The sequence below is a fragment of the Rhinoderma darwinii genome, chromosome 6 (genome assembly GCF_050947455.1).
Source record: "Rhinoderma darwinii isolate aRhiDar2 chromosome 6, aRhiDar2.hap1, whole genome shotgun sequence".
Classification (NCBI taxonomy): domain Eukaryota; kingdom Metazoa; phylum Chordata; class Amphibia; order Anura; family Rhinodermatidae; genus Rhinoderma; species Rhinoderma darwinii.
In genome coordinates, this window is record NC_134692.1 from 38,633,724 (window position 1) to 38,658,769 (window position 25,046).

At 41.9% G+C, this 25,046-nt stretch overlaps 1 protein-coding gene across 2 annotated transcripts in view; it reads right to left on the reverse strand.

Moving 5' to 3' along the window:
* CWC22 (CWC22 spliceosome associated protein) overlaps positions 1–25,046 on the reverse strand; it is a 78,708-nt gene that overhangs the window by 41,116 nt on the left and 12,546 nt on the right. For both annotated transcript variants that reach the window (XM_075831153.1, XM_075831154.1), the window contains 6 exons: positions 21,375–21,543; positions 20,105–20,158; positions 11,591–11,726; positions 10,478–10,684; positions 9,858–9,920; positions 9,257–9,361 (listed from right to left, as the gene is read on the reverse strand). In XM_075831153.1, coding sequence (XP_075687268.1) covers positions 9,257–9,361; positions 9,858–9,920; positions 10,478–10,684; positions 11,591–11,726; positions 20,105–20,158; positions 21,375–21,543 — 734 coding nt within the window. The remainder of the gene's footprint in view (positions 1–9,256; positions 9,362–9,857; positions 9,921–10,477; positions 10,685–11,590; positions 11,727–20,104; positions 20,159–21,374; positions 21,544–25,046) is intronic.

The window sequence follows — 25,046 nt, forward strand, 5'->3', positions numbered from 1 at the left end:
CGGTGGAAAAATCTGGTTGGAAATTCCGCACTGTATACGCTACGTGTGGAAAACCTTTTATGTGAAAATAATCTGCAGCCAATCCAACCTGTGTGGACTTGGCCTTAGAATACTGTAGTACAAGTTTTTCAAAACAGTGCTCAACCCCACCCAATCAATTTCTCCATTATTTGTAATATAGGATCTTATTTAATTATAGGTTTGAATTTAACCATGTATCTAGAGTTCCTTCTCATGGATCCATTTTCTTTTAGGAGAACTTTAAAAATATAACGTTAACTTGGGACATCTGCTAGACCGTGAACCGAAGTAAATAGCCGCAGTGAAGCTAGACATGAATGTGGATAAAAAAACAAAGTTGGCAAAGTTGAGGCAGACGGCTGTATGCAGTGAGCTCATCTTTATTCCATGTTAGCTCAGCTCCTGTCTTAATTTATCTTCAAATATCTTCAGTGCCAGTCTACATCAAACGGGCATTCTTTATACCATTTCCCTAACACCCATTACAGCCTGCCAGAAATCCACTTCATCAATCTCTAGCAGAGTATTCATTTGTATTTAGTCACAGTTCTACTATAACTAAGTCAAATGATTCCCGTAATGTTTATTTGCTATTTGATCCCCGTTTTTAATTTTCCACGAAGATATGGAACAAATACTATTAATATATTTAAATATATGGAGGAAATGGAATGATTGGTCTGCCTTCTGTATATAAACCGTTCTGCAAATAACAAACAATGACCTGTATCGCTAATCATTCTGCGTCCTTAACCACTTGCCGCCACAGACATTTTTAGTTTTTGCTCCCTGCATTCCAAAAACCATAACCTTTTTATTTTTCCGTCAACATAGCCGTATGAAGGCTTGTTTTTTGAGGGACAATGTTTTTAATGGCACGATTTAATGTACTGGAAAACAGAATAAAATATACTTGTGGGGGAAAACAAAAGGCCAAAAAAAAAAAAACCCCCCACAGAAATTCCTCCATTGTTTTTTGGGTTTTGTTACTGTGCGGTAAAAACTACACTAGCTTTATATGTGGGTCAATATATATATATATATATATATATATATATATATATATATATATAGTTAGTACGTTGTACTACTTTTACAAAGAAAAAAAAATACATGTTTGTGTCGTCATATTCTTAGAGCTGTCATTTTTTTTTAATTTTTCCATTGATGAAGCGGTGCGAGAGCTTTTTCTCTGCAGGGTGAGCTGTAGTTTTTATTGCTACCATATTTGGTTACATTTGGCTTTTGATCACCTTTTTTAAAAATAAAAAAAATTTGGGAGCGAAGGCTTCGTTCACATATGCATCAGGGCTCTGTTCAGGCGTAAGAGTTTTCTGTCAGGGGAACCCATGAACGGAACCCTGACAAACAAACTGACACCATAGGTTTCCGTTTGCATCACCATTGATTTCAATGGTGACGGATCCGGTGCAAATGGTTTCCATATGTCTTCGTGTGCAAGTGTTTCATCGTTTTGGCGGTAGTCTACTACAGTATTGCTTCTGTCAAAACGACGGAACCCGTGCACAACATTTTTCATCCAGAGGCTCAGAAGTCGGCGCGCTAGGAACAGATTCAACTCCCACAGGGGTGCGGTATTGCGATAGTGAGGCGCAGCAGGAGTTACTCTCTGCATGAAAGTACATACAGCAGACGGAGTTGTGAAGGGATGCTGGAAAAGACTGGACAGGGCAGACACATGACCCTTGAGAGAGCGAAGATCTAGGCCCATATATAAGCCTTCCTGAAGGAAAGACATTAAGCGAGAGAAAACCGCATGGGGTGGAATAGATTCTCCTCATACCAGCAAAAAAATAAAAAAAATAACTTGCAAGTCTTATGGTAGACCCTTAAAGAAGAGTGATTTCAAGCCTTAAGCATTGTCTGGAAGACAGGTTCCACAAAACCCTTTCTTAGTAAGACGGCTTCAACAATCATGCCATTAAATAAAGAGTAGTTAAACTCCAGTGGGATACAGGGCCCAAAAAGAGCAGATCCATTCCAGTAGTGGAAGAAGGAGGTACGGAAACTAAAACAGTGTCCATGGAATGACTAGATCGTCCACCACTAAAGCTAGCTGGGTTGGGGCTTGAGCCACGAAGGAATTCTTTTGATCTAATCTAAATGCCATGAGATCCACATTCGGGAGGCCCTATCTGGAGAAAATTTGTGGTGAAGGGCCCACTCTCCTGGTTTAATCTGTTTGTCACTGAGGTAATCCACCATTAAGTTGTTCACTCCTGGAATTTGGAAAGCAGATAGGGCCGGCAACGCTTGTTGCTTCGGACATGGCTGCGAGTCCCTCCCTGATTGTTCAGGTAGGCGACTGCCAATTGCATTGTCCGCCTGGACTCTTACAGGATGCCCATCCAGAAGAGCAATCCAATGTAAAATAAACAGAAGAAGGATTGCCTGAAGTGTTAGATAGTTGATTGGAATCAAAGATTCCTGAGGAGATCCCACCACTTGCACCGTCCAAGACTGGCATCCAATGTCAGGATCAACCCCCAGGGGTTGGTCCATAAAAGAGCATCCCAGTGTCAGATTGCGGGAGTGTAGCTACCACTGCAGAAGGCAGCGGATGTGCAAGGGCAGAAGTATGGAGTGATCCAGAGAATCCTTAGATTTTTCTAGTGTGGAGCTGGACATATGGAATGGCCTCCATGAAAAAGACCATAACACCCGACACCTTCATGCAGTAATGAATGGATACCAGTCATCGTATCTAAAAGGGACTGTACATTCTGCTGTAGGACAGAGGGATTCTCCAGCGGTAGGAGTATCATGGCTCACGTTGTATCAAATTCCATGCCAAGAAAGGTTATGGGCTGTGAGGGGAAAAAGGGAAGACTTGAGTATCCAGCGGAAGCGGGCTAAGGTATCCATGGTGATTTGAAGGCTCTACACATTGGCTGACCTGGAATAGGCCTTTATCAGTATATTGCCCATGTAGGGGATGGTTTGAGAATGGAGAAGAGCCATCACAGAGGCCAGAACGTTTGTGAATACCAGCGGTGTCGTCGCAAGCCCAAAGGGAAGAGCTGTAAATGGATAATGGTTGGACCGCATTGAAAAACAAAGGAACCGCTGGTAGGACCTGCAGATCAAGACATGCAGATACGTGTCCTTGAGATCTGTTCTATCCGGGGTCGCTGACCGCCGGCACGCTGTACTTCCTGGCAGCCGCGGGACACTGAAGGCTTGACGGAGACTCCCACCCGGGAGACGCCAACACACACGGCTGCACTCTCCTGCCTCTAAGGGCCAGCATGCGCACCAACTAAGTGTTCCCTAACCTGTCCACTTACATTTGCTGGACGTACTATCATCTGGGTGGTAGTGGATAGTTTCTCCAAACTGGCACATTTTATTCCTTTAACGGACCTGCCCTCTGCTCCTCGTCTGGCAGATCTGTTCAACCAACACATCTTTCGTTTACATGGACTACCGCTTCATATTGTTTCTCACCGGGGTGTACAGTTCATGTCTAAATTCTGGAGAGCTCTGTGTAATCTTTTAGATGTGAAACTGGACTTCCCCTCTGCCTATCACCCACAGTCAAGTGGGGAGGATCAACCAAATACTTAAGAATTATCTCTGTCATTATGTCTCTGTCCAACATGGCAATTGGATACAGCTCCTGCCTTGGGTGGAATTCTCTTACAATAACCATACAAGCGAGTCTACGGCTTCCTCTCCATTCTATATTGTATACAGTCAACGCCCACGACTTTCTCTTCCTGCGCCAATTATGTCTCAAGTGCCCGCAGCTAATACTTCATTTGGGACATTTCCTCACATCTGGCAGCAGACCAATTCTGCAATTCTTCAGGCAGTGGATCGAATGAAGACATATGCGGATAAGAAGAGATGGGTTCCTCATCCGTTTCTCCTTCGAGTGAAGGTCTGGCTTTCTTCTAAGAACATTCGTCTGAAGATCCCTTCCCACAAATTCACTCCCAGGTTCCTCGGTCCCTTCGAGGTGTTACAACAGATAAACCCATTGTCCGATAAGCTTCGACTGCCTATGAGGGTATGTTCACACGAGGTCATTACGTCCGTAATTGACAGACGTATTTCGGCCGCAAGTAACGGACCGAACACAGTGCAGGGAGCCGGGCTCCTAGCATCATACTTATGTACGACGCTAGGAGTCTCTGCCTCGCTGCCGGACAAGTGTCCCGTACTGAAAACATGATTACAGTACGGGACAGTTGTCCGGCAGCGAGGCAGGGACTCCTAGCGTCGTACATAAGTATGATGCTAGGAGCCCGGCTCCCTGTACTGTGTTCGGTCTGGTTCGTAATGACCTCGTGTGAACATACCCTTACTCTCATAATCCAACTCTTTTCATGTTTCCCTCCTAAATCCTGTGGTCCTGAACCACTTCAGTAAATCTCCTAGTTCTGCAGTCTTTGAGGTGAAGGAGATCCTGGACTACAAGAGAGTAGGAGGAAAGACTTTTTATCTGGTGGACTGGAAAGGGTTTGGTCCTGAGGAGAGGTCCTGGGAGCAAGAAGGGAATATCAATGCTCCAAGTCTCCTCAAGAGATTCCTCCTACGCTCTGGACCTAAAAAAAACAAAAAAAAACTGCCATGAGGTGGGTACTGTTGTGTCCGCAGTCTCTGAGAGCCAGCATGCTGTACTTAACAGCAACCGCAGGACACTGAAGACTTGTTGGCCAACACATGGGTCTGCACTCTACCTCTAGGGTACGTATGCGTCCCCGGCCTGAAAATGGCCAGTGCGCGCACCAACTAAGTGTTCCCTAACCTATTCACTTATATTGTGGACTCTATAAAGTGCTCTGTCCTTCCTGTCCTTGCCTTAGAGCTGTTGTCGTATTCCCAGGTTAGTCTAAGCAAATGGTCCCTTAGCTGTTATCCCGCACCCAGTGTTCCCGTAGCTTACTTCCTGTATCCCGTAACTGTGCTGGTTCCTGAGCTGTATCTGTTGTTGGAGTCGTGGTGTCATCTGCCACATCCAGCATCATCTGAGCCAACTGTCTACTACACTACTTGCCTGCTTCTCAGAGTATCTGCCAGATCATCTTCCCAGGTACTCTACCCCAGTGACGGTTACTGACTGTTTGGCCAGCTGCTACTCCACTACAGCAGAGCAGTCTAGTGGGTGCACATACCCCACAGGCATGACAATGTCCACAGAGGAAAGAAACTCCCCTTGTTCCATTGAAGCAATAACTGATGTCAAAGATTCCATTCTGAATCGTTTGATCCCGATGTACCGGTTGAGGCATTTTAAACCTATGTCCGACTGCACCGAAGCCTCTTTTTTTTGGAACCATAAAAACGTTTGAATAATAAAAATAAAAAAATCCTTGATGTGTTCCTGTGGAGGAACTAGTATTACCACTGTTTCAGACAGGAGGGACTACCGCCCCCAAACATTTTTGGGGAATCCCTGGAAGTACCAAGCAAAGAAAATGGTTTGGAAGCATATAAATGAATCTGATTTTGTAACCCGAGGAGACTACCTCCTGTACCCATCCGTTCTTTACATAGGAAAGCCAGATCTCTTAGAAAAGGGGAAGTCATCCCCCAACCAGAACAGTTTAGGTGGGAACTCCCCTTAAGGATGACTTGGTAACCCTGAGCAGGATTGCCATGAAGGGCACGGCGAAGGCCTCTTCTTCTGGTGCTGCAGGGTTTGTTTCGGATAAAAGGACCGCAGGTTTGGGAAGTTGTGCAAGTTAGTCTTTCCTTTCCTAAGAGGGGCCAAACAAGCAGACCTGTTTTGAGGCAGGAGAGAGCACTTGCCACCGATGGCCTCGGAGATTATCTCATCCAGAAGGCTTCCAAATAGGCGAGAACATGTAAAGGGGAGGAATTTCATTAATTGTTTAGAGGTTGCCAGGCTTGCCAGAATTTAAGCCAAAGAGTCCTGCCTCTGGCAATGGAGAGCGCTGCAGAACGTGTCAGTATTCTTGCTGCATTTAGGGTGGCCTCACATATGTACCGTCCGGCATGTGAAATTTGCAGCGCAAGCTCAGCCATTTGCTCATTATGAAACAAAACAAATCTTACTGCACAGATGGGTGAATAAAAATCCCTTTTTTTGATCTTTGGTGTGCTAGTTCTATTTCTATATTTTGTCTGATATTTGGGAATCTCAAGTCGGATTCCTGGAGGCTTGCACCCTGCTACCCTGGAGGTTATTGTTCTACTGTGCTGCCCATTTTTCTATTTGGAATTTGCTCAGTATTGTCAACTGAGAGAATACCTCGATTAAGTAGTTTCGCCGATTTCGTGGTGGCCCTGCTAACCTAGGAAGACAAAAAGATGGGGCGTAATCCTGACCCAGGTACCTCAAAGAGAGACTTTGCGAATGATTCCATGCAATCTAGAACTTTGCAGTGGATTTGAAGCTTTGTATCAAACAAAGCTGTAATCTCTATTACGAGATTAACCAGCACAGAATTGTGAACCTATTAAGTTTCAATGAGGACCTGCCATCTCTTCTGACATCTGTTTTAGTAAATACTTGTATTACCCATAAAATAAAAATTTTGGAGCATCTTTCCTTAGAACTCTGTGTTGTGCCGTTTCTCTATTATTCCTCCTAGGAAACGTATCAATAAATTGACAACTGGGCGTAACCATTCCCACTGTCAATAGGCTGTGTTCATACACAGTCCAATCAGCGCTGATCGTATCAGAATGATTAGGGAAACAGACTTAACGGGGTAACAGTAAAGCCCAGCTGTCAATTTATTCATACATTCCCATGAGGAATAACATATGAACGCAACAACGCAGACTTCTATGAAAAGTTGATCCAGAATGGTTATTTCATGGAATACAAGCACTTCTTAAAACAAAAATTTCAGGGAATCAGACAGGACCGGTTTTTAAAAAACAAAATGGTATTTAAGGATGGACAGACTAAATATTACGCATTTGCCAGGAATAAGGGTCAACCCAACATTATGTGCCTTTTGTCCCCCACTACATAGATCTTCTGACTGCTCACTGCGTGCTCCAGGTACTTTAAAAAACTGTCGCCAATTTTAAAAAAAATTGGTTTCATGAACTTTGTTGTCCAAATGATAAAGAAGTCAGACAGGCTTTATGTATACAGATGACTGCGCATTTTACGACACCACTTCAAAACTTTCTCCTGCCCTCACCTGTAGACCAATAGCTCCTATCTATACCGATGAACTGTATCAAACTGCCGCCGTGTGCAAGCACAACTAGGTCTGTATGCTTTGTTAGCTTCTAGATGTAAAACAAGGGTTTCCATTCATTTTCAGCAAGAAGAGACCTTGATAGGACAAGGAATTGAAACACAATATGGTAGGAAGTTGCATAACTTTTAATTATACAATGACTTCATCTACACAAAACTGAATTACTACTTTGATCATGTGCGTTCAAATCCTCACACTTAATAAAAATTGTGTAGAGGGAAAATTTAAGATTTGAATTCTCTCCATAAGGAAAATCATGAACTAATTGAAAACTCAATGGGGAACGCAAACGTTCATAACGAATATTACTGTAATAAACGGACAACTGAGAAGGGTCAACCTGCCGCAAACATTCCTTTTTTTCAAATGCCCTAGTAGGCAATATTTAGCTAATAAAAGGAAGTACCCCTGTTCGACTTTTATAGAGAAAATCTTGGAGGGTGGCAAGGTCTAGCCAAGCTCTCAATTACTGGAAGCCAGCAGGTCACACTCTGACACAATGGACTCCAAGGATACTCATAGGCTTCAACAAGATGCTTACACTTGCATAGTATAGTTAGTACGGTTAAAAAAGACATGTCCATCAAGTTCAACCAAGGGATGGGAAAGGGAAGGGAAACATTTCTACACATTGACATAGGAGCTAATATTTTTTCGTTATAGGAAATTATCTTTGCCTTTTTTAAAGTCATCTACTGTCCCTGCTGTGACGGTCCTCCGGTGACTATTCCATAGATTCACAGTTCTCACAGTAAAGAAGACTTGTCCCTGCAGGTTGAACCTTTTTTACTCCAGACGGAGGGAGTGCCCCTTTGTTTTTTGAGGGGGTTTTACATTGAACAGGATTTCACCATAATTTTTGTATGTGCCATTAATATATTTATATAAGTTAATCATGTCCCCCCTTAGTCGTCTTTTTTCAAGGCTATAAAAGTTTAATTCTTCTAATCTTTCCTCATAACTTAGATTCTCCATGTCCCTTATTAGCTTTGTTTCTCTTCTTTGTATTTGTAGGCAGCACTAATGCTTTGAAAAGCGGTAATATTACATCCCTGTCCCGCAAGTCCATGCCTCTTTTAATACACGACAATATCTTGCTGGCCTTTGAAGCAGCTGATTGACATTGCATGCTGTTATTTAGATTATGATCTTCAAGTACAACCAGATCCTTCTCAACAAGTGACTCTCCCAGTATAGCTCCCCCTAGGACATATGATGCATGCAGATTGTTGGTACCCAGATCCATAACTTTACGTTTATCTACATTAAACCTCATTTGCCAAGTGGATGCCCAAACACTTAGTGTGTCCAAATCAGCTTGTAATTTACGAACATCTTCCATAGACTGAACTATATTACATTGCTTGGTGTCATCTGCAAAAATAGAAATCATGCTATTAATCCCATCCTCTATATCATTAATAAATAAGTTGAATAATAGTGGTCCCAGCACTGAACCCTGGGGTACACCACTTATTACCGGGGACCATTCAGAGTAGGAATCATTGACCACAATTCTCTGGATACGGTCCTTGAGCCAATTCTCAATCCAATTACAAACTATACTATCTAAACCTATAGTCCTTAATTTACCCATTAGACGTCTATGAAGGACAGTGTCAAATGCCTTTGCAAAGTACAAAAACACAACATCCACAGCGGCCCCTCTGTCTAGGCTTCTGCTCACCTCTTCATAAAAACAGATTAGGTTGGTTTGACAACTTCTGTCCTTAGTAAAACCGTGCTGGCTGTCACTTATTAATACTATTTTTTGTCACATAATCCTGTATATAGTCCCTCAATAGCCCCTCAAACATTTTTCACACGATTGATGTTAAGCTTACTGGTCTATAATTACCCGGGGAAGACCTAGAGCACTTCATGCATGAACTAGCAGCAGGGCCCCCGTGACCTTATTGCAGCAGGAAAAAAATACAATACGAGAAGGGGATTGTTCAAACAAGGCAACAGTAATAAAACAAACGTCATATTATCGAAAAACCGTTTCTGAAGAAAACACAAACCTTCCTCGCCACCTTCCTCTGCATTTTCATCATCGTTGTCATCATCACTGTCATCATCACTTCCCCCTTCTCCTTCTGAATCGCTGTCACCTTCATCCAGAATTTCTTGAATTAGAAAAAAAGCAGCATTTAACAAAAAAAAAAAAAAGGAGAGAAACAAACCATCAATTCTCCAATTAAACAGAAAAAAACCTGTACTTGATACTAGCACTTAGGCCAAGAGCAAAGATAGACAAAGATTCAGGACCATTATTGCAAAAATCTTATGCACTGTTTTTAGAAAGTAGTATTTTCCTTCACCGACAGTTCATAATGTTAACAGTCTCTAGAGAGTTAATGGCATCGCTGGTTTCAGCTGCAGTTCTAACACGTTGCAGCAATGCCAGCTAAATCATATCGGAGCTTAATTAATAATACAGTATGAATTTCCATTGTAAATACGTAAATGAATCTCAACTGCTAGAGAGAAAACTATAACATGACACGTCCTGTACATCTTTAACGAATGACAGACAGCTCTTCTAATACCTTTAATTGCATTGCCCAAATATTTTTTCCATAAAAAAAAAATTATTACACACAATCTTAGAATGCCACATACCTTTTTTAATGGTCTTATACTTCTCTTCATTTTCAAGAAAATTTGGATCCATCTTGAAGACATCTAAAAACAAGTGTTAGGGAAATATTTAATCATACGAGACAGATGCTATACAAATGTCGAAAGAAACAAAAAACAAAAAAAAAAAAAAAAGAAAAAACTGTCAAATAAACCAACTCAGTCAGAGTAAATTTTACATGGTGCCATCCAGATAATATAGGAAATATAAAAACAAAAAAAAAGAGAAAAAAATCCGGGTCAAAAAACCAGCACTCACTGACTTACGAAAATATAAAATGTAATCCCAATAGTATTAAAGTCTAAGATTGTATAAATACCATTTCCCTGAAGAATACCAATCACAATAGTAAACAATTAAAACATGGCCTAAATTGCCTGGCCAGGCATTGGAACGGCAGAACCACAATGGAAAATAAACAGAATCCTAGTATAATCACTATAGTAAGCAATACATATATGCACAGTAGGTTGTATAACCATAGAAAAAACAGCAAGATTGAAAAACAGTCCTTGTAGCGGAATCTGTTACCTGCAGATTTTCCAGATAAAAAAAAAAAAACAAGAGTGCATAAAGTATATAGGCTTTTTCTTAGACTTACTAAGGACATCTTCTGGATTATAATCGTCTTCCAGTGGAAGCATATGGGTAAACTGATCTTCTTCCTCTACCAGGTCCAGCCCTTCTGGGATAACCGGGTGATCTTTAAAGCCATCCTTTCTTACTGCAAACATGACTTCAATCATGTACTGGACACGTTTGTCTATTTCCGACTCATGAAGGATGTTTCGAAGACGTTCAAATATAGCTAGGGAGGGGTGAAACAGAACTTAGAAAAAAAAATACATGTTTTGTGAACGACAATACCACCTGGAATTATGTGCAAACTTGCCATAGACAAAAAGCCAGGGAAAGCTGGGTGAGGGCACAGCTTTCCCAGAAACAGATATCAGAAATGTTATTCAACGGTTTCTTGGTATAACTTAATAGAAGGGAACAACTCATCGACATAAACCCTGTGTACACTTTTGTTATGCTGCTCCCATGAGGGTTCCGGTATTTTTGATGACAAGAGCAGCACAGAATGCATTACTATTCTTTCCGTCAGAAATACTGGGTCCCTGACAGAAACAGGACATACCCCATTATAAGTCAATGGGATCTATTTAAAAACTGATCAGTCATTAGTAAAGACGACGGGCTTAACATCCTTATTGCAGTACGGGGAAGGCTCCTACTACAGCCAGTTGTCTTACAGACAGACACAGGATTGTAAGGAGGAAGGGGAACATGGTTGATCCTCCTGGGACACAAAGAAGAATTCTTTATATAAAATTTCTCTTACGATATGAGACAAAATAGGATTAGTGTTACTTTAACACAGTGGCATGACAAGAACAAAAAACATTTATAGTGCACAAAATGAAAATTTCCATACATTCATCAAATAAAAATAGTTTTTTACTAAAACAAATTGTCGCTTATGTATTTGGTTGCAGATCTTGTTCATCTGCCCCATTCACTATAAATGTGTTTTATCCATAATGTATTGTACCACTTCTCCTGGTGGATATTCACAGTGATCTTGGCTTCTCCAGTAAAGTAAAAACAGCACCTTGTTCAGACTAAAGTTCAATTCTTCCCAAACATTAAAACTAATGAGGAAAGTAAAAGTACCCTCAAACAGCAAAGAGACTACACAGAAAATACTTACCATTTATACCTCTGGGTGTTACTTGAGTTAGCTTAAGCCCACTTTCTTTTAAAAAACCAATAGCAACTTCAACACTGTCATCCGTAGGTCTTTCCAATAGCAACGTCAGCATTTCCAGTGCCAGCACCTCGTGAGCCTGAAGCAATAAGGAGTACATAGAGAAATGTGTTCACTTATGCAAAACGACCAACTTCTCAGCAGCAAACATAACAATCACAGAAAATAGTTCTTCATACATATAAAAAGTACTAGATTTCCAATCCAATTGAATACTAAAAAAGCAAAGCTTTGATTAAGCAGGGACACTGGAAAAATTAAAGTGGAGCTCTACCCTAGAAAAGCTTTAGCAGCAATTTCATAATATCTATTACCTTAACTGCTTCCTTCATGGGTGTTAAAGATTAAATAGGTTAGGTCATCAGCCATCGGTAGCATATTTGTAGGATATGCCACCAATGCCGATCGTTGGGGTTCCAATCGCTGTTACCCCCAGCAAAATCGGAAAAAAACAGTAGCACCGCTTGAAAAGCAACATTCCTCTTCTGCGGTCTACACTTGGCTTTTCCAGGAGGCCACAGCCACCACCATGGACTATAATGGCTGCCACTATTTTCTAGCACTCGGTGGGGATGAATGAACTAAAACATGCTAATTTTACTATGTAAATTAATGAATACATTGACAAGTAGGTTATCTCCGCAGCCTAGTGTCAAAGGGGCGTAAACCTGAGCCGCTCTGTCCCTGTCCAATCAATGTATAGAGTGTTATAGCGGCTCCAGCAGTGTGATCTCATCAACATCTCATAAGACCACGATGCCTTCTGTTAGCAGTGCAGAGGGGATCCAGGAGTCAGCAGATATAGCTAATGCTGCTAACAAGTCAGTGTGATCTCGTGAGAGGTTGTCAGTCTGCCGAGATAATGCCGCTGGAGCCACTTTCACATTGATTGGACTATCCTTTGACACTGGTCGGTAAGGACCACCCACTTGTTAATTTTAATTTATTCAATAATTTACAAACTGGGAGCAATGATAAATACCAGCAATAATAAGCAATAATTGGGGGCACTTAAAGAAAAAAAAAAAAAAAAAAGGCTGTGGCATCAGGGGGGGGGGGGGTGTAGAAAAAATTAAGGTTTACTGCAATTTTTGTTTTTTTTAGATTATTTAAGAGAATTTGTCAAAATATTGCAAAAGGGATACAAAAAAAGAAAAAAATGGACGGGGACTGAACAAAGAAATTGTACAATGAAATACATAGCGTCAATGAATGATAAACATTATAACATGCATCTGATCAGTTAACACAGTAGTCAATAGATCACTGCATAAAGTATGAAAAGATTACACGTCAGCCAATGTAACATATCAGAAGGGATATACAGATTTGTTAGGACAGAATGCCTCATTCAGACAAATATAGATAAATTCAAGGGTTAACAAGGGTAACTTCTAAGGGAAAGGAGGAAGGAAAGGGTAAATGTGTACGGTAGGGAGGCAGGATAAGCTATAAAAGAGGAGCGATATCTTAGGCAGGTATCAATATGAGTGTAAAATCGGTGTCAGGTCAACTCTGATACAGATCCCCTTGGCAGATCCAATCCTGATCAAGAGGCTAGGGATAAGGGAAGCTCAGGGACTCAGTTACAAGTGATCATGAAAGTCCGGTGAATTCCAAAAATCCAGCCATTTTTGCCAAATCTTAAAATAAGAATCTGTGCGCTGGTGAGAAAGCCATAGATTCTTCCATATTTTGGATAGGAGTCATCTCCATGGACCATTCCAAGACGGTGGGGACAACAGCGCTCTTCCAGTGCCTGGAAACCACCGTTCTTGCTGCAACCAGTAGATAGCCAAGTAGAGTACGTGATAGACACTTAGGGGAACCCAGAATTATGGATAGTAACAACGTAGCTGCGTTATTATCCAATGGGAATCCAGTATTTTTATGAATCAGAGAAACAATATGGTGGCATTCCCACCGTATATGAGTTATTGTCCCCCTCACCCGTCCACAACAGCAGCATCGATCAGACGGGATAGGATAAATCCTATGCAAGATTACAGGAACTTTATACCATCTAAATAATATTTTGTTTCTTGCACCTTACAGGACATTGAGAATGTGACAAAGTGAATGATTTAGACCATTCTGCATAAGATATTGAAACATTTAATTATTTTTCCCAGCTAAGTGCATAGGAGGGTTTCACGTCAGTACTCTTGTTTAACCGAAGATCATAAATGAGCGCAATTTTGGCATCGTGGAGAACGAAGAGCACTGGCGCTCAAAGGGAGTCAGATCCCTACGCAGATTTAGAGTTTGTCGACACTTCTTGTAATAGTGTTTACGTTGGAGGTAGTCCCACTGTCTCCTAGGTGACCTGGAGTCAACCAGTACCAAGTCATCATAGGATTTCAGTTGTTCAGACGATAAAACATGCTGGAATGTCAAGTCTGCACCTGCGTCAATGAGGCTTACCCAAAAAGGAAGATTGCAGACCCGGGGCAAAGTCCCAGATACCCGTGATCAGCATCAGAGATCCATCTCTAGAAAAAAGTCCAGTCTTCAATAAATACATCTTACAGGTTGTGATTACACCCCCAATTACATATGGCAGGTTCAGGACAGTGGCTTTGGACCAAGTCGCCCTGGGGGACCAGGGAAGAGACATCAGTGGTAAGTCCGTCTGGGCACTTTCTAGCTGTATCCACAATTTGCAGGGGGGGGGGGGATCATGTGAAATATCAAGGATTCTCGTTACGGTCGCAGCCATATAGTAAAAGAAGCAGTCAGGCAGTGCGAGTCCCCCTTTCCTTCTGCACTAAAATGACGTGCTACTCTTGGGCCTTTAGACGCCCATACAAAGCGTTTGAAAATTTTACTTATATCGTGAAATGTTTTAGGGGCGTACATGGTAATGTTTGATAAAGGTACAATAAGTGGGGCAGGACATTCATCCTGTCTAGCTAAGACAGTAGTTTACCCTCCCAATTAATGAGATCTCGTCGGATAATATGTAGTAGGGGCACGTAATTGAGACTATAGTTGTCCGTGAGGTCTGATGGTATCATGATGCCCAGATATTTAATGGCTTTGTGTTACCAATGAAAACAAAAAGACTTTGGGGACTGTTCAAGGTGAGTGTCTAAATATCTCTCGAGTATTACTTTTAGTAAGGTTTATTTTAAAGTTACTGTAATGACTATTCCCCAATAGTAGACTTTAGTGCGGGAAGTGAAGGAAGAGGCTGAGAAATATATGAAAGAACGTCAGCAGCAAAAGCTGACCATTTAACATGACGTTGTCCAATCTGCAGACCTCTAATGTTGGGGCTGTATCTTATGGCATTCGGAAAGTGTTCCATTACTGGGGTATAGAGCATCGGAGAAAGGGGGCATCACTGGCGCGTGCCATTACTAATTTTAAAAGTGGGAGATAAACCGCCATTCACACGAACCTGGGCCAAGGGACCTGAATAAAGGGCTCTAAGTCTCTGAAGCATGACCGGACCAATCCCAAGCTGTACCAGTGTTTTCACCAGAAATCCCCAGTACACCCGGTCAAAAGCTTTCTCTGCGTCTAGAGCGAGTAACACATGGAATAGAATTACGTTTGATGTAATTAATAAGGGAGAAAGATTTAAGGGTATTATCTAGAAGGAACAAAGCCAACCTGATCCGGGTGAACAAGCGGACTCAAGTAGGACCCCCAGTCTAATTGCTATAAGTTTTGCATACATTTTTTTGCATCAGCGTTTATCAAGGATATAGGAAGGTAACTAGCACATAGTTGAGGGTCTTTGCCCTCTTTGGGGATTACAGTGATGTGTGCAAGTAAGAACTCGGGGGGGGGGGGGGGGGGGTTGGAACACCTCGGGACAGAGATTGTAGGGCCTAAAGCAAAGCCGGGGAAACTTCATCAGCGAACGATTAGTAAAAGGCCGCTGTAAACCCGTCGGAACCAGGGCTTTTACCCGCCGAGAGATTTTTAATCACAGACAATTCTCCTAAAGTAAAGGGCGCTTCCAGTTGTGCTCTGCGTCTGCATAATACGCCTCGTTTACGTCTGAAAATAGGTCGTGTGAACCCAGCCTCATAGGGATATTGAAATCGCCACACAGTAGAAGTCCCCCTTGCGCAAAGGATTGGAGTTCTTCCAGAGTCTTAATTAGGAAAGCAACCTGATCTATGTTCGGGGCATAAACATTAGCGATAGTATAAATACTTGATCCAATCCCGCATGTCACAAAAAGCAAACTAGCAGTAGGATCAGACTTGACCTGTAATATTTTATGTGGTAGAGATTTATAGAATAATATAGAAACACCTTTTGTTTTACCATCCGGATTGCTACTGTGATAGCCGGCTGTATAGTAGCGGTTTTTGAGATTGGGGAAATGGTCAGTATGGAAGGGAGTTTCCTGTAGACATACGATATGCGCTTTGTTTTTATACATAGAAATAAGGACCTGAGGCCGTTTTTGGGGAATATTAAAACTCTGTACATTGAAGGAGGCAAGAGACACTTCTGCCATATCAAGAGCAATTAATTATCCTGCGCTGTGAAAAAGGGGAGGGATAGGGAAAACAAAGGAAAAGCTGTGTAAAGGGAAATGAACAGGCAATATACAGTATAATGCAATATACCAAAAAACAAAGAACAGTAAACTGTCAGTAAGATATACTAGAAGTGAAGCGCACTCGCGCTAATTCGATACAAAAAATTTGTAAAACCTATGGGGGAGTCGTGAGAGACATAACTGGAGTGTGGCATCACACCTCAAAAGATAGACCGGGTCCTAAGAAGAATACGAATGATAAATGTGTATAACAGGAACACAACATTATAGCAAGTGGAAAACTAATTACTGAGTGGACAACATGCATAACAATGAAAAGTACAGTTACGGTAAGACAATCACCCAATCTAGATAGGTAAGATAGGTAAGAAAAGTCGGTTTAGATCCTGAGCTTCTCGGTGGAGTGAATTTTCTACGTTGTTGTGCCTGAGGGTGCACGTGTAGCGGTGGTCGCAGCCCAGGAGGTAGACGGAACCAATCGGGCCTAGAGGCTCATGCAAGAGGGCTTCCCCGGGTGGGAGAGACATCGGAAGCTCCAGAGTCTGCAAGAAAGATGGAAGCTTTTCGAGCGTGGAGAGAGCCGCAATCGTATTTCCCCACTTCACATGCAGGGCAAAGGGGAAGCCCCATCGATGAGGTATATTGCGAGACTGAAGAACAGAGCGGAGCGGTTTCAAAGATGCCCTTTGTCTAAGAGTACGTCGTGATAAGTCCGGAAACAGTGATATTTCAGAGCCGCCTTTTGCATGATTTCTTCTTTGACCGCAAAATAATAAATGCGCCAAATTACATTACGTGGTTTGTTTGGATCAACACTACGAGCACGACGTGCACGGTGAATCCTATCAATTTCAATATGAGAGTCTGTTTTTTTCAGGAGGCCATTAAGAGTAGGAAGGTGGTCAGGTGTGCGAGTCGCCTCCGGAAGGCCGCGGATTATATTGTTTCTCCTATTCTCCAAATCGCCGTGCTGCAAAATAAGAAAACGCTGCTGCATAGTGCGATTTGCAGATGTACGTTTTAAATCTTACACAGTCTTGGAGATGGAACATTTGAATGCTTCTAAGTCGTCTACTCTAGTATGCAATTCACTGACCTCCGTTTTAACCTGATGAAGGTCTTGGCGCCAGGCTGTCTTGAGACCCGCAGCTAGATGGGTTATATCAATCTTGGTAGGCAGAAGGGCTAGTAACGCCTGTCATTTTTGGTGCCCCCTCAAGGTATTAGCCACTTCGTCAGATAGAGGAAAGCCAGAAGTGCAGGTGGTTTCTTTAGATCTCTGAAAAGTCTGTGGAGCGTGGCTGTCAGGTTTGTTTTTGTGGATGGTTGGAGGTATGACATCATCGTTTGAAGAAGAGTCCTGAAGTTCAGCGCAATCTGGGGTCGGGGCCGATCCTGTTAACACTGGAGGATATGTTTTGAAGAGAGATCTCTTCACCGGTGGGCCAACACCGTCCTCTGAGCTTCCGCAGGGCGACGGTGGTTGAGAGGGCCGTTGGCAGGAGTCTGTCCTGCACACAGTATGTGGATCAGCAGTCGGTTTTGAGGGTGTCACCATTACACTGGAAGTGGTGGCATCATTCACTAACATGGCCACTTTGGCTCCGGTGCTAGGCGGATTTCAAGAGCAGATAGCGGGTCTCGGTGGCGTAAACCTGGTCCATCCGGATTGGGAAACAGAGTAGGGGCAGCATCAGTAGGTATTCTCTTACCCCAGTCAGTGGGCCCAGCATCAGGGTGATTAGTCCTCCGCAGCTTCTTAGGCAGGTCCTGGAAAGGTTGCGGCGGCCTCCAGAGATGGATAAGATGGCGCTGGCGGGGTCGAGTCAACGCCCAACACAGCGTTTCTTGGAGCGGCTGAAAAAAATTCCTAAATCGGAACATCTGATGCCCCAGTTGTCCGGGAACCCTTGAGGGGGCTTCTGGTCTTCGCTTTCCCCATTGTTAGTGCAGAGCCACCTGTTATGCAGGCACCCGGTCGGGAGCTCTCTCTAAGTGCATCCACTCGCTAGCGCACCAAGCCACGACCCCTATACTGCAGTTTTATTTACTTTCTTTGTGACTTGACAGGTCCTCTAAATAAACACAGTTGTAAATACGGATTTAGCATTAACAAGGCAACGTAAATGTACACTGTACTATTATCACAAATAGTAGCCATATAGGAAATTGTAAACCAAATACATTATAATACACAGCTATAAATAGAAATAAGTTATAAAAAAAAAAAATGTATATAAAGAACCGTTGAGAAAAGATCAATTCTTTGAAAAGCATATAAAGGCACGCAGAACTAGGTATGCCTGAAGGGTCATATAATATACAGGAAAATAATATTGCTATAATTTAATTTCCAATTTTGGAGCTCTAACAATAATATTGAAGATTTGGAGAATTTTTTAAAAGGAAATTCATTTTTAAAAATACTTTAGAATTTTTATTGTCTATACACAATGCAGGATTAACAAAAAAAAAAACAAAACAGCAATTCTGACATTGCTTTTTATTTTATTTTTTACAGGGTTCACCATGCAGGTTAAATAACAGGATTATTTTACAGTTCGAGTCATTACAGACGCAGTGATAGCAATTATGTGTAGATTATTTTTTTGATAATTTTGTAAAGGGGAAAAAAAGATCTTTGCTTTACTTATTTGGGTCCCACTATGGTACTTTACTATGCGATCGTTTTATATTACCCTCCAATACTTTTGAATTGCAGTGTATTTATCAGCATAAAACGAACAGGCATTTTATTAGGCCATGCCTCTGGCCCTGATCTGCCTCCTTTGTTAGACCCTCGACTGCCACGTAAACAATTGGCACCCCCAATCGCATCACGGTGGTGCCGATGGGCTGACAGAGGAAGCCCTGTCCATCTGAAGCCACATAAATGACAGTCGCTATTGACTGCAGCATCTAAGGGATTAAACATCAGGGATCGGTGGTAACATTGACCACGGCCGTTAAAGCAGGAGTCCGGCTGTCTTTAGACAGCCTGGCACCCGGTCTAGCCAGCACAGAACGCCTGTGCTGGGTTTATGAGAAAAGTTTGCGCTGTGGCATAAGTACCCTTAATGAATGCCGTATAAAGGCGTATTGGCGGTCATTAAGGGGTTAACTTCCAATTTCAGAGTCCTAATATTAGAAAACGCCCCTTACAGCCCCTATAACACAATATAAAAATTATAAACAATGATTATATTATCTTCTATTAATACTTTCGTCCTACATTGCTTTTGGACAGTCAGTACACTGCATATAGTGCTGGGGAAACATATTTAGGACACTGCCATTTTCACTAACATTTTTCAATTTTATCAGAAATTATGCTGGCCTCAGATTGCAAAAGTAGGGGTAATTTATTGGATAATGGGAGGTTAGGCAACTTTCTGATATACTTTGTATGAGTTTCCTATCATTCTCAAGATCTCAGCTTGCGGTCGGTGAATGTTAACATTATTTTAAGACTTCCATCTAGAGCCTGAATACCTATTCTGATTCTGCCCAACTGACAGTGGTGCCCAGCTCGTTACAATAGCGAGCTCTGAATTACTGCAACGAGTCCTGCACCTGTGTCGATTGGACATCAGAACAAGCTGTCAGGCTCTGGTAGCAAACAAGGACGTCTACGGGTGGCAAAGAGTGGGGGGTGGGCGATAGTTTGCTCCTCCTCATTAACCACATAGAATTTCAAGCTTCGGAATGCTCTACAATTTATCAAAAAGTTTGCAAAATATATTGAGAAAAAAAAAAAAAAAAAGGGACATCGTAAGCGAAGCAAATAATGACAAAAGCCATAACAGGCAGGTCTATCAAAGTTTAGAATGAAGGCAAACTAAGCATCTTAAGTAAGCGATGCAGTAGCTTTTTTGTATTGTTAGTAACTACTTTGTCACAATTACGTACAGAGAGCGAAACATTTAACTTACCACATTCTGATTAATGAGATGAGCAACAAACTTTGAAGACGTTAAACAAAGTGGCTGAGGAGAGAAAAAAATAATATGTTTAAATATCTTCATAGAGCAGCTCAACAGCCTGTCCATACAGGACCCTCAGCCACTGTGATCCCACACATGGGGTCTATACGAGTTACAGACGGCGACCCCCCCACTATATCACATCCACGCTGAACGACAGGGAACCACCAGAATATTCTGTTTGTCACCTGACTGGAAAGCCATGTTTCAAGATTGTCGGGTTGTCATAAAAGTTAGGCAACATTTGCAGAGCAAAAAAAAAAAACATTTATATTTTTAAAGCTTTTAATTGCAATTTACATCATAAGTTGAGAATTTTTTTTTCTACCGATTTTTTTTTTTTCTAAAAAAATAAATAAAAATTACATATTCTTATACATAGTCACTTTCAAAACTCTGTTGGCTACCCTGGAATCAGACAGCAGCTTCTCTTCACTACGCTGTCAGACATGTGACTCAACAGTTTACGGTACGCTCACACGAGGCAGGAATTTCCGCAACGGTTTCATACATCGAATTCAAATGTATGGAACAGGTTGGACATTTCTGCAACAAATGTGCCACGTGTCAACGTACCCTCTGTGTGCATGTCATCTCTGCTCCCAGAATGCACTGCTGCCATTTACATGAATTCTGAGTTTCAGTTTGGATATGAATAGAAAAAGATCATGCAATGCAAAAGTAAAGCCAAGTATTTACAAAATTATTCCACATTTTTTGTAGACTATAAGGCCTCATGCACACGAAACGGAGTGATAGCCGCGAGCCGCCCGCAAATCGCGGGCATGCACATGCCCGCGGCCATTATTTTCAACCACAGTCGTGTACATGGCCTCAATTCTCTCGTGGATTTTCAAGGGAATTGCGGCCGCAAAAGCACGTTCGTGTGCATGGGGCCTAACTAACACATTGTAAATTATTGGCCAAAAGCATTACTTTTAGATTTTTTTGCCGTCAGTGCCTTTTGATCCTTCTGCTTTACAGCAGAAAAGCGGTGGTATCCATGTTCCTATAGATGCATCCTGGGAAATGTAGTGCAAATCACCAGCACCATAAACATTTTTAACTAGTGACTATGCTGTAATTAACTAGGAACCATCTATAAAATAACCTTGTTCAGCATCACTAAATAAGACAAGGCAGAGCAAACTAAAAGAGGCAAAAAAACACTATTGATCAAGAGCAAATTTAGCAGGAACATACAAGTTTCATAACCCACCTTATCATTTCTTCTGTAACCCTTACGGAAATTGAGGATAAGTCTCTTTAGAATGAGCTCTCCAACCTGCGGGAACTTGGAGTTGATAATCGCTACCACTGCGCCATAAACGTGAGTGAAAATGGCAGAAGCGCTCTGAGCTTGGAGAATAGATCTGGCCAGCTGACCTCTACAAAAGAAGATAAAAGACCCTATTTACTGTAAAAAGAGAATCACATGATCAGAATACACAAGTGATCTATAGGCAGGGGAACATGTGAAGTTTGCAGCTCTATAATAGACCGATTTACAGCAGTCTGAAGCCTGGAGACCATTTACAGACTACCTACCACCTGGAGAGGACGGACACATATTTCTAATGGATTCACTATTAGGTGATGCCTATTTATCTAGGTATATGAAAGGGGTTTTTTTTTTTACCCTAGGATTTACACAAGGACTTAATGGGCAGAAATAAGCAGCCCAAAAAATTAAACAAAAGAAAAAAAAACAAAAAGAAACCACTTACTAATATAATGTTACCAGGTAAGCCCCGTACAAATAAATGGCAACATGTCCATGTGAAGTCCCGTCCCAGCACAATCATCAGTGAACGGTCCATGGCCTCTCACATGAACAGAGCAGGGGGGGGCTGTAGACCGTATAGTTTTAGGTCACATGACCTCTACAACACGATCATTTGGACTACCATTAACCCTTTGAGGACCAGGTCAATATTGGCCTTGAGTACAAGAACAATTTATTTTAATTTTTCCTCTTTGCATTTTGACGGTCAGAACTTCTTTATTTTTTGGTCGACGCAGCTGTACAAGGGTCAAGTTTCTTGCGGGACGAGTTGTACTTGATTTGGCGCCATATTTTGGTACATATATGCATCAGCGTTTAATTTACGTACACTTAGGTTTTCAAAAAAAATGCAGGGGGGGGGGAAAGAAAAAAAAAAAGCTTTGATCGTAGCATACAAAGGGTTAAACAATGGAGTTTAGTGGCTTTGCTAACCTACGCCGTTAGAGCAGGGCTGCAGGTGTGTTACAACCGTTGCCCCGCTCTTGAGTGAGAGGGAACAGTAGAAAGGCCCACACTATCAGAAGGATGAGTATGCCGGTCATGATGCAGCTACTGCCTGCTGCTTATGATGAGCATAGTCATTATGTGTCAGCAACTGGTTAAAAGCTGTCCGCGTACGTACACTGATTGGACAGTCACAGCGATGATACACGCCCCATTGACAGTTCAGGGGGTTATTTAACCCGTTACTGACCGGCCCATAGTCTTTTTACGTCGGTCACTAACGGGCCTTATTCCGATGCCATAGACTTTTTACGTTGCGGCATCGGAATAAGTAAACAGAGCAGGGAGCTGTCAAATCTCCCTGCTCTCAGCTGCCAGAGGCAGCTGAGGGCTGGGGGCATCCCTGCTCTGCCGGGTGAGATCGATATCAGTATCGATCTCACCCGTTTAACCCCTCCCTCAGATGCGGTGCTCAATAGCGAGCACCGCATCTGAGTGGTTTTGGAGAGAGGGAGGGAACTCCCTCTCATCCCACCGACACCCGGCGATAAGATCGCCGAGTGTCTGTGTCTGCGATGGCTGCCGGGGGCCTAATAAATGCCCCCAGGTCTGCCTCGAGCGAATGCCTGGTAGATCAAGCTGGAGGCATATCCTAGCAGATGCCTGTCCGTTTTAAACAGACAGGCATTAATACACTGCAATACAGAAGTATTGAAGTGTATAAGAATAGCGATCGGAGGATCGCATAGTGAAGTCCCCTAGTGGGACTAGTAAAAAAGTTTAAAAAAAAAGTTTAATAAAGTTAATTTTAAAAAAATGTGACAAAAAATGAAAAACCCACTTTTTCCCCTTACAAACTGCTTTACGATTAAAAAACCAAAATAAAAGTTAAAAAGTTACACATATTTGGTATCGCCACGTCCGTAACGACCCCGACTATAAAGCTATTACATTACTTAACCCGCACGGTGAATGTCGTAAAACATTAAATAAAAAAACGACGGATAAATTGCTGTTTTCTGTGAATCCTGACATTCAAAACATGTGATTAAAAAGTGATCAAAAAGTCGCATCTTCTCCAAAATGGTACAAATAAAAACTACAAGTCTTCACACAAAAAAAAAAAAGCCCTCATACAACTGCATCGGCGAAAAAATAAAAAAGTTACAGCCCTTCAAATATGGAGACAAAAACAAATAATTTTGAAAAAAAAAGCGTTTTTACTGTGTAAAAGTAGTAAAACATACAAAAACTATACAAATTTGGTATCGTTGCAATCGTAACAACCCGCTGAATAAACTTGTGTTATTTATACCACACGGTACACGGAGTAGATTTAGGACGCAAAAAAGAGTGGCGAAATTTCTGATTTTTTTCTATCCCTCCCCCCCCCCGCCAAAAAAAGTTAATCAATAAATAATATGTCTCTCAAAATGGTGCTATTAAAAAATACAACTTGTCCCGCAAAAAACAAGACCTTATACAGCTCTGTCGACGCAAAAATAAAAACGTTATAGCGCTTGGAATGAGACGATGGGAAAACTTAAAAAATAGCTTGGTCATCAAGGTCTAAAATAGGCTGGTCATTAAGGGGTTAAATATCAGGTGCCAAATATAATGGCACCAATATCTAAATAACGGAGGAGGGTAGGAATTTTATTATTTATTTTTTTTTAAGTGCCCCAGGGTTTGTTCAGCCCTGTCTATTACAAGCTGCACATATACAGTGAAGGAAATAAGTATTTGATCCCTTGCTGATTTTGTAAGTTTGCCCACTGTCAAAGTCATGAACAGTCTAGAATTTTTAGGCTAGGTTAATTTTACCAGTGAGAGATAGATTATTTTAAAAAAAAACCTCAAAATCACATTGTCAAAATTATATATATTTATTTGCATTGTGCACAGAGAAATAAGTATTTGATCCCTTTGGCAAACAAGACTTAATACTTGGTGGCAAAACCCGTGTTGGCAAGCACAGAAGTCAGACGTTTTTTGTAGTTGATGATGAGGTTTGCACACATGTTAGATGGAATTTTGGCCCACTCCTCTTTGCAGATCTGTAAATCATTAAGATTTTGAGGCTGTCGCTTGGCAACTCGGATCTTCAGCTCCCTCCATAAGTTTTCGATGGGATTAAGGTCTGGAGACTGGCTAGGCCACTCCATGACTTTAATGTGCTTCTTTTTGAGCCACTCCTTTGTTGCCTTGGCTGTATGTTTCTGGTCATTGTCGTGCTGGAAGACCCAGCCACGAGCCATTTTTAATGTCCTGGTGGAGGGAAGGAGGTTGTCACTCAGGATTTGACGGTACATGGCTCCATCCATTCTCCCATTGATGCGGTGAAGTAGTCCTGTGCCCTTAGCAGAGAAACACCCCCAAAACATGTTTCCACCTCCATGCTTGACAGTGGGGACGGTGTTCTTTGGGTCATAGGCAGCATTTCTCTTCCTCCAAACACGGCGAGTTGAGTTAATGCCAAAGAGCTCAATTTTAGTCTCATCTGACCACAGCACCTTCTCCCAATCACTCTCAGAATCATCCAGATGTTCATTTGCAAACTTCAGACGGGCCTGTACATGTGCCTTCTTGAGCAGGGGGACCTTGCGGGCACTGCAGGATTTTAATCCATTATGGCGTAATGTGTTACCAATGGTTTTCTTG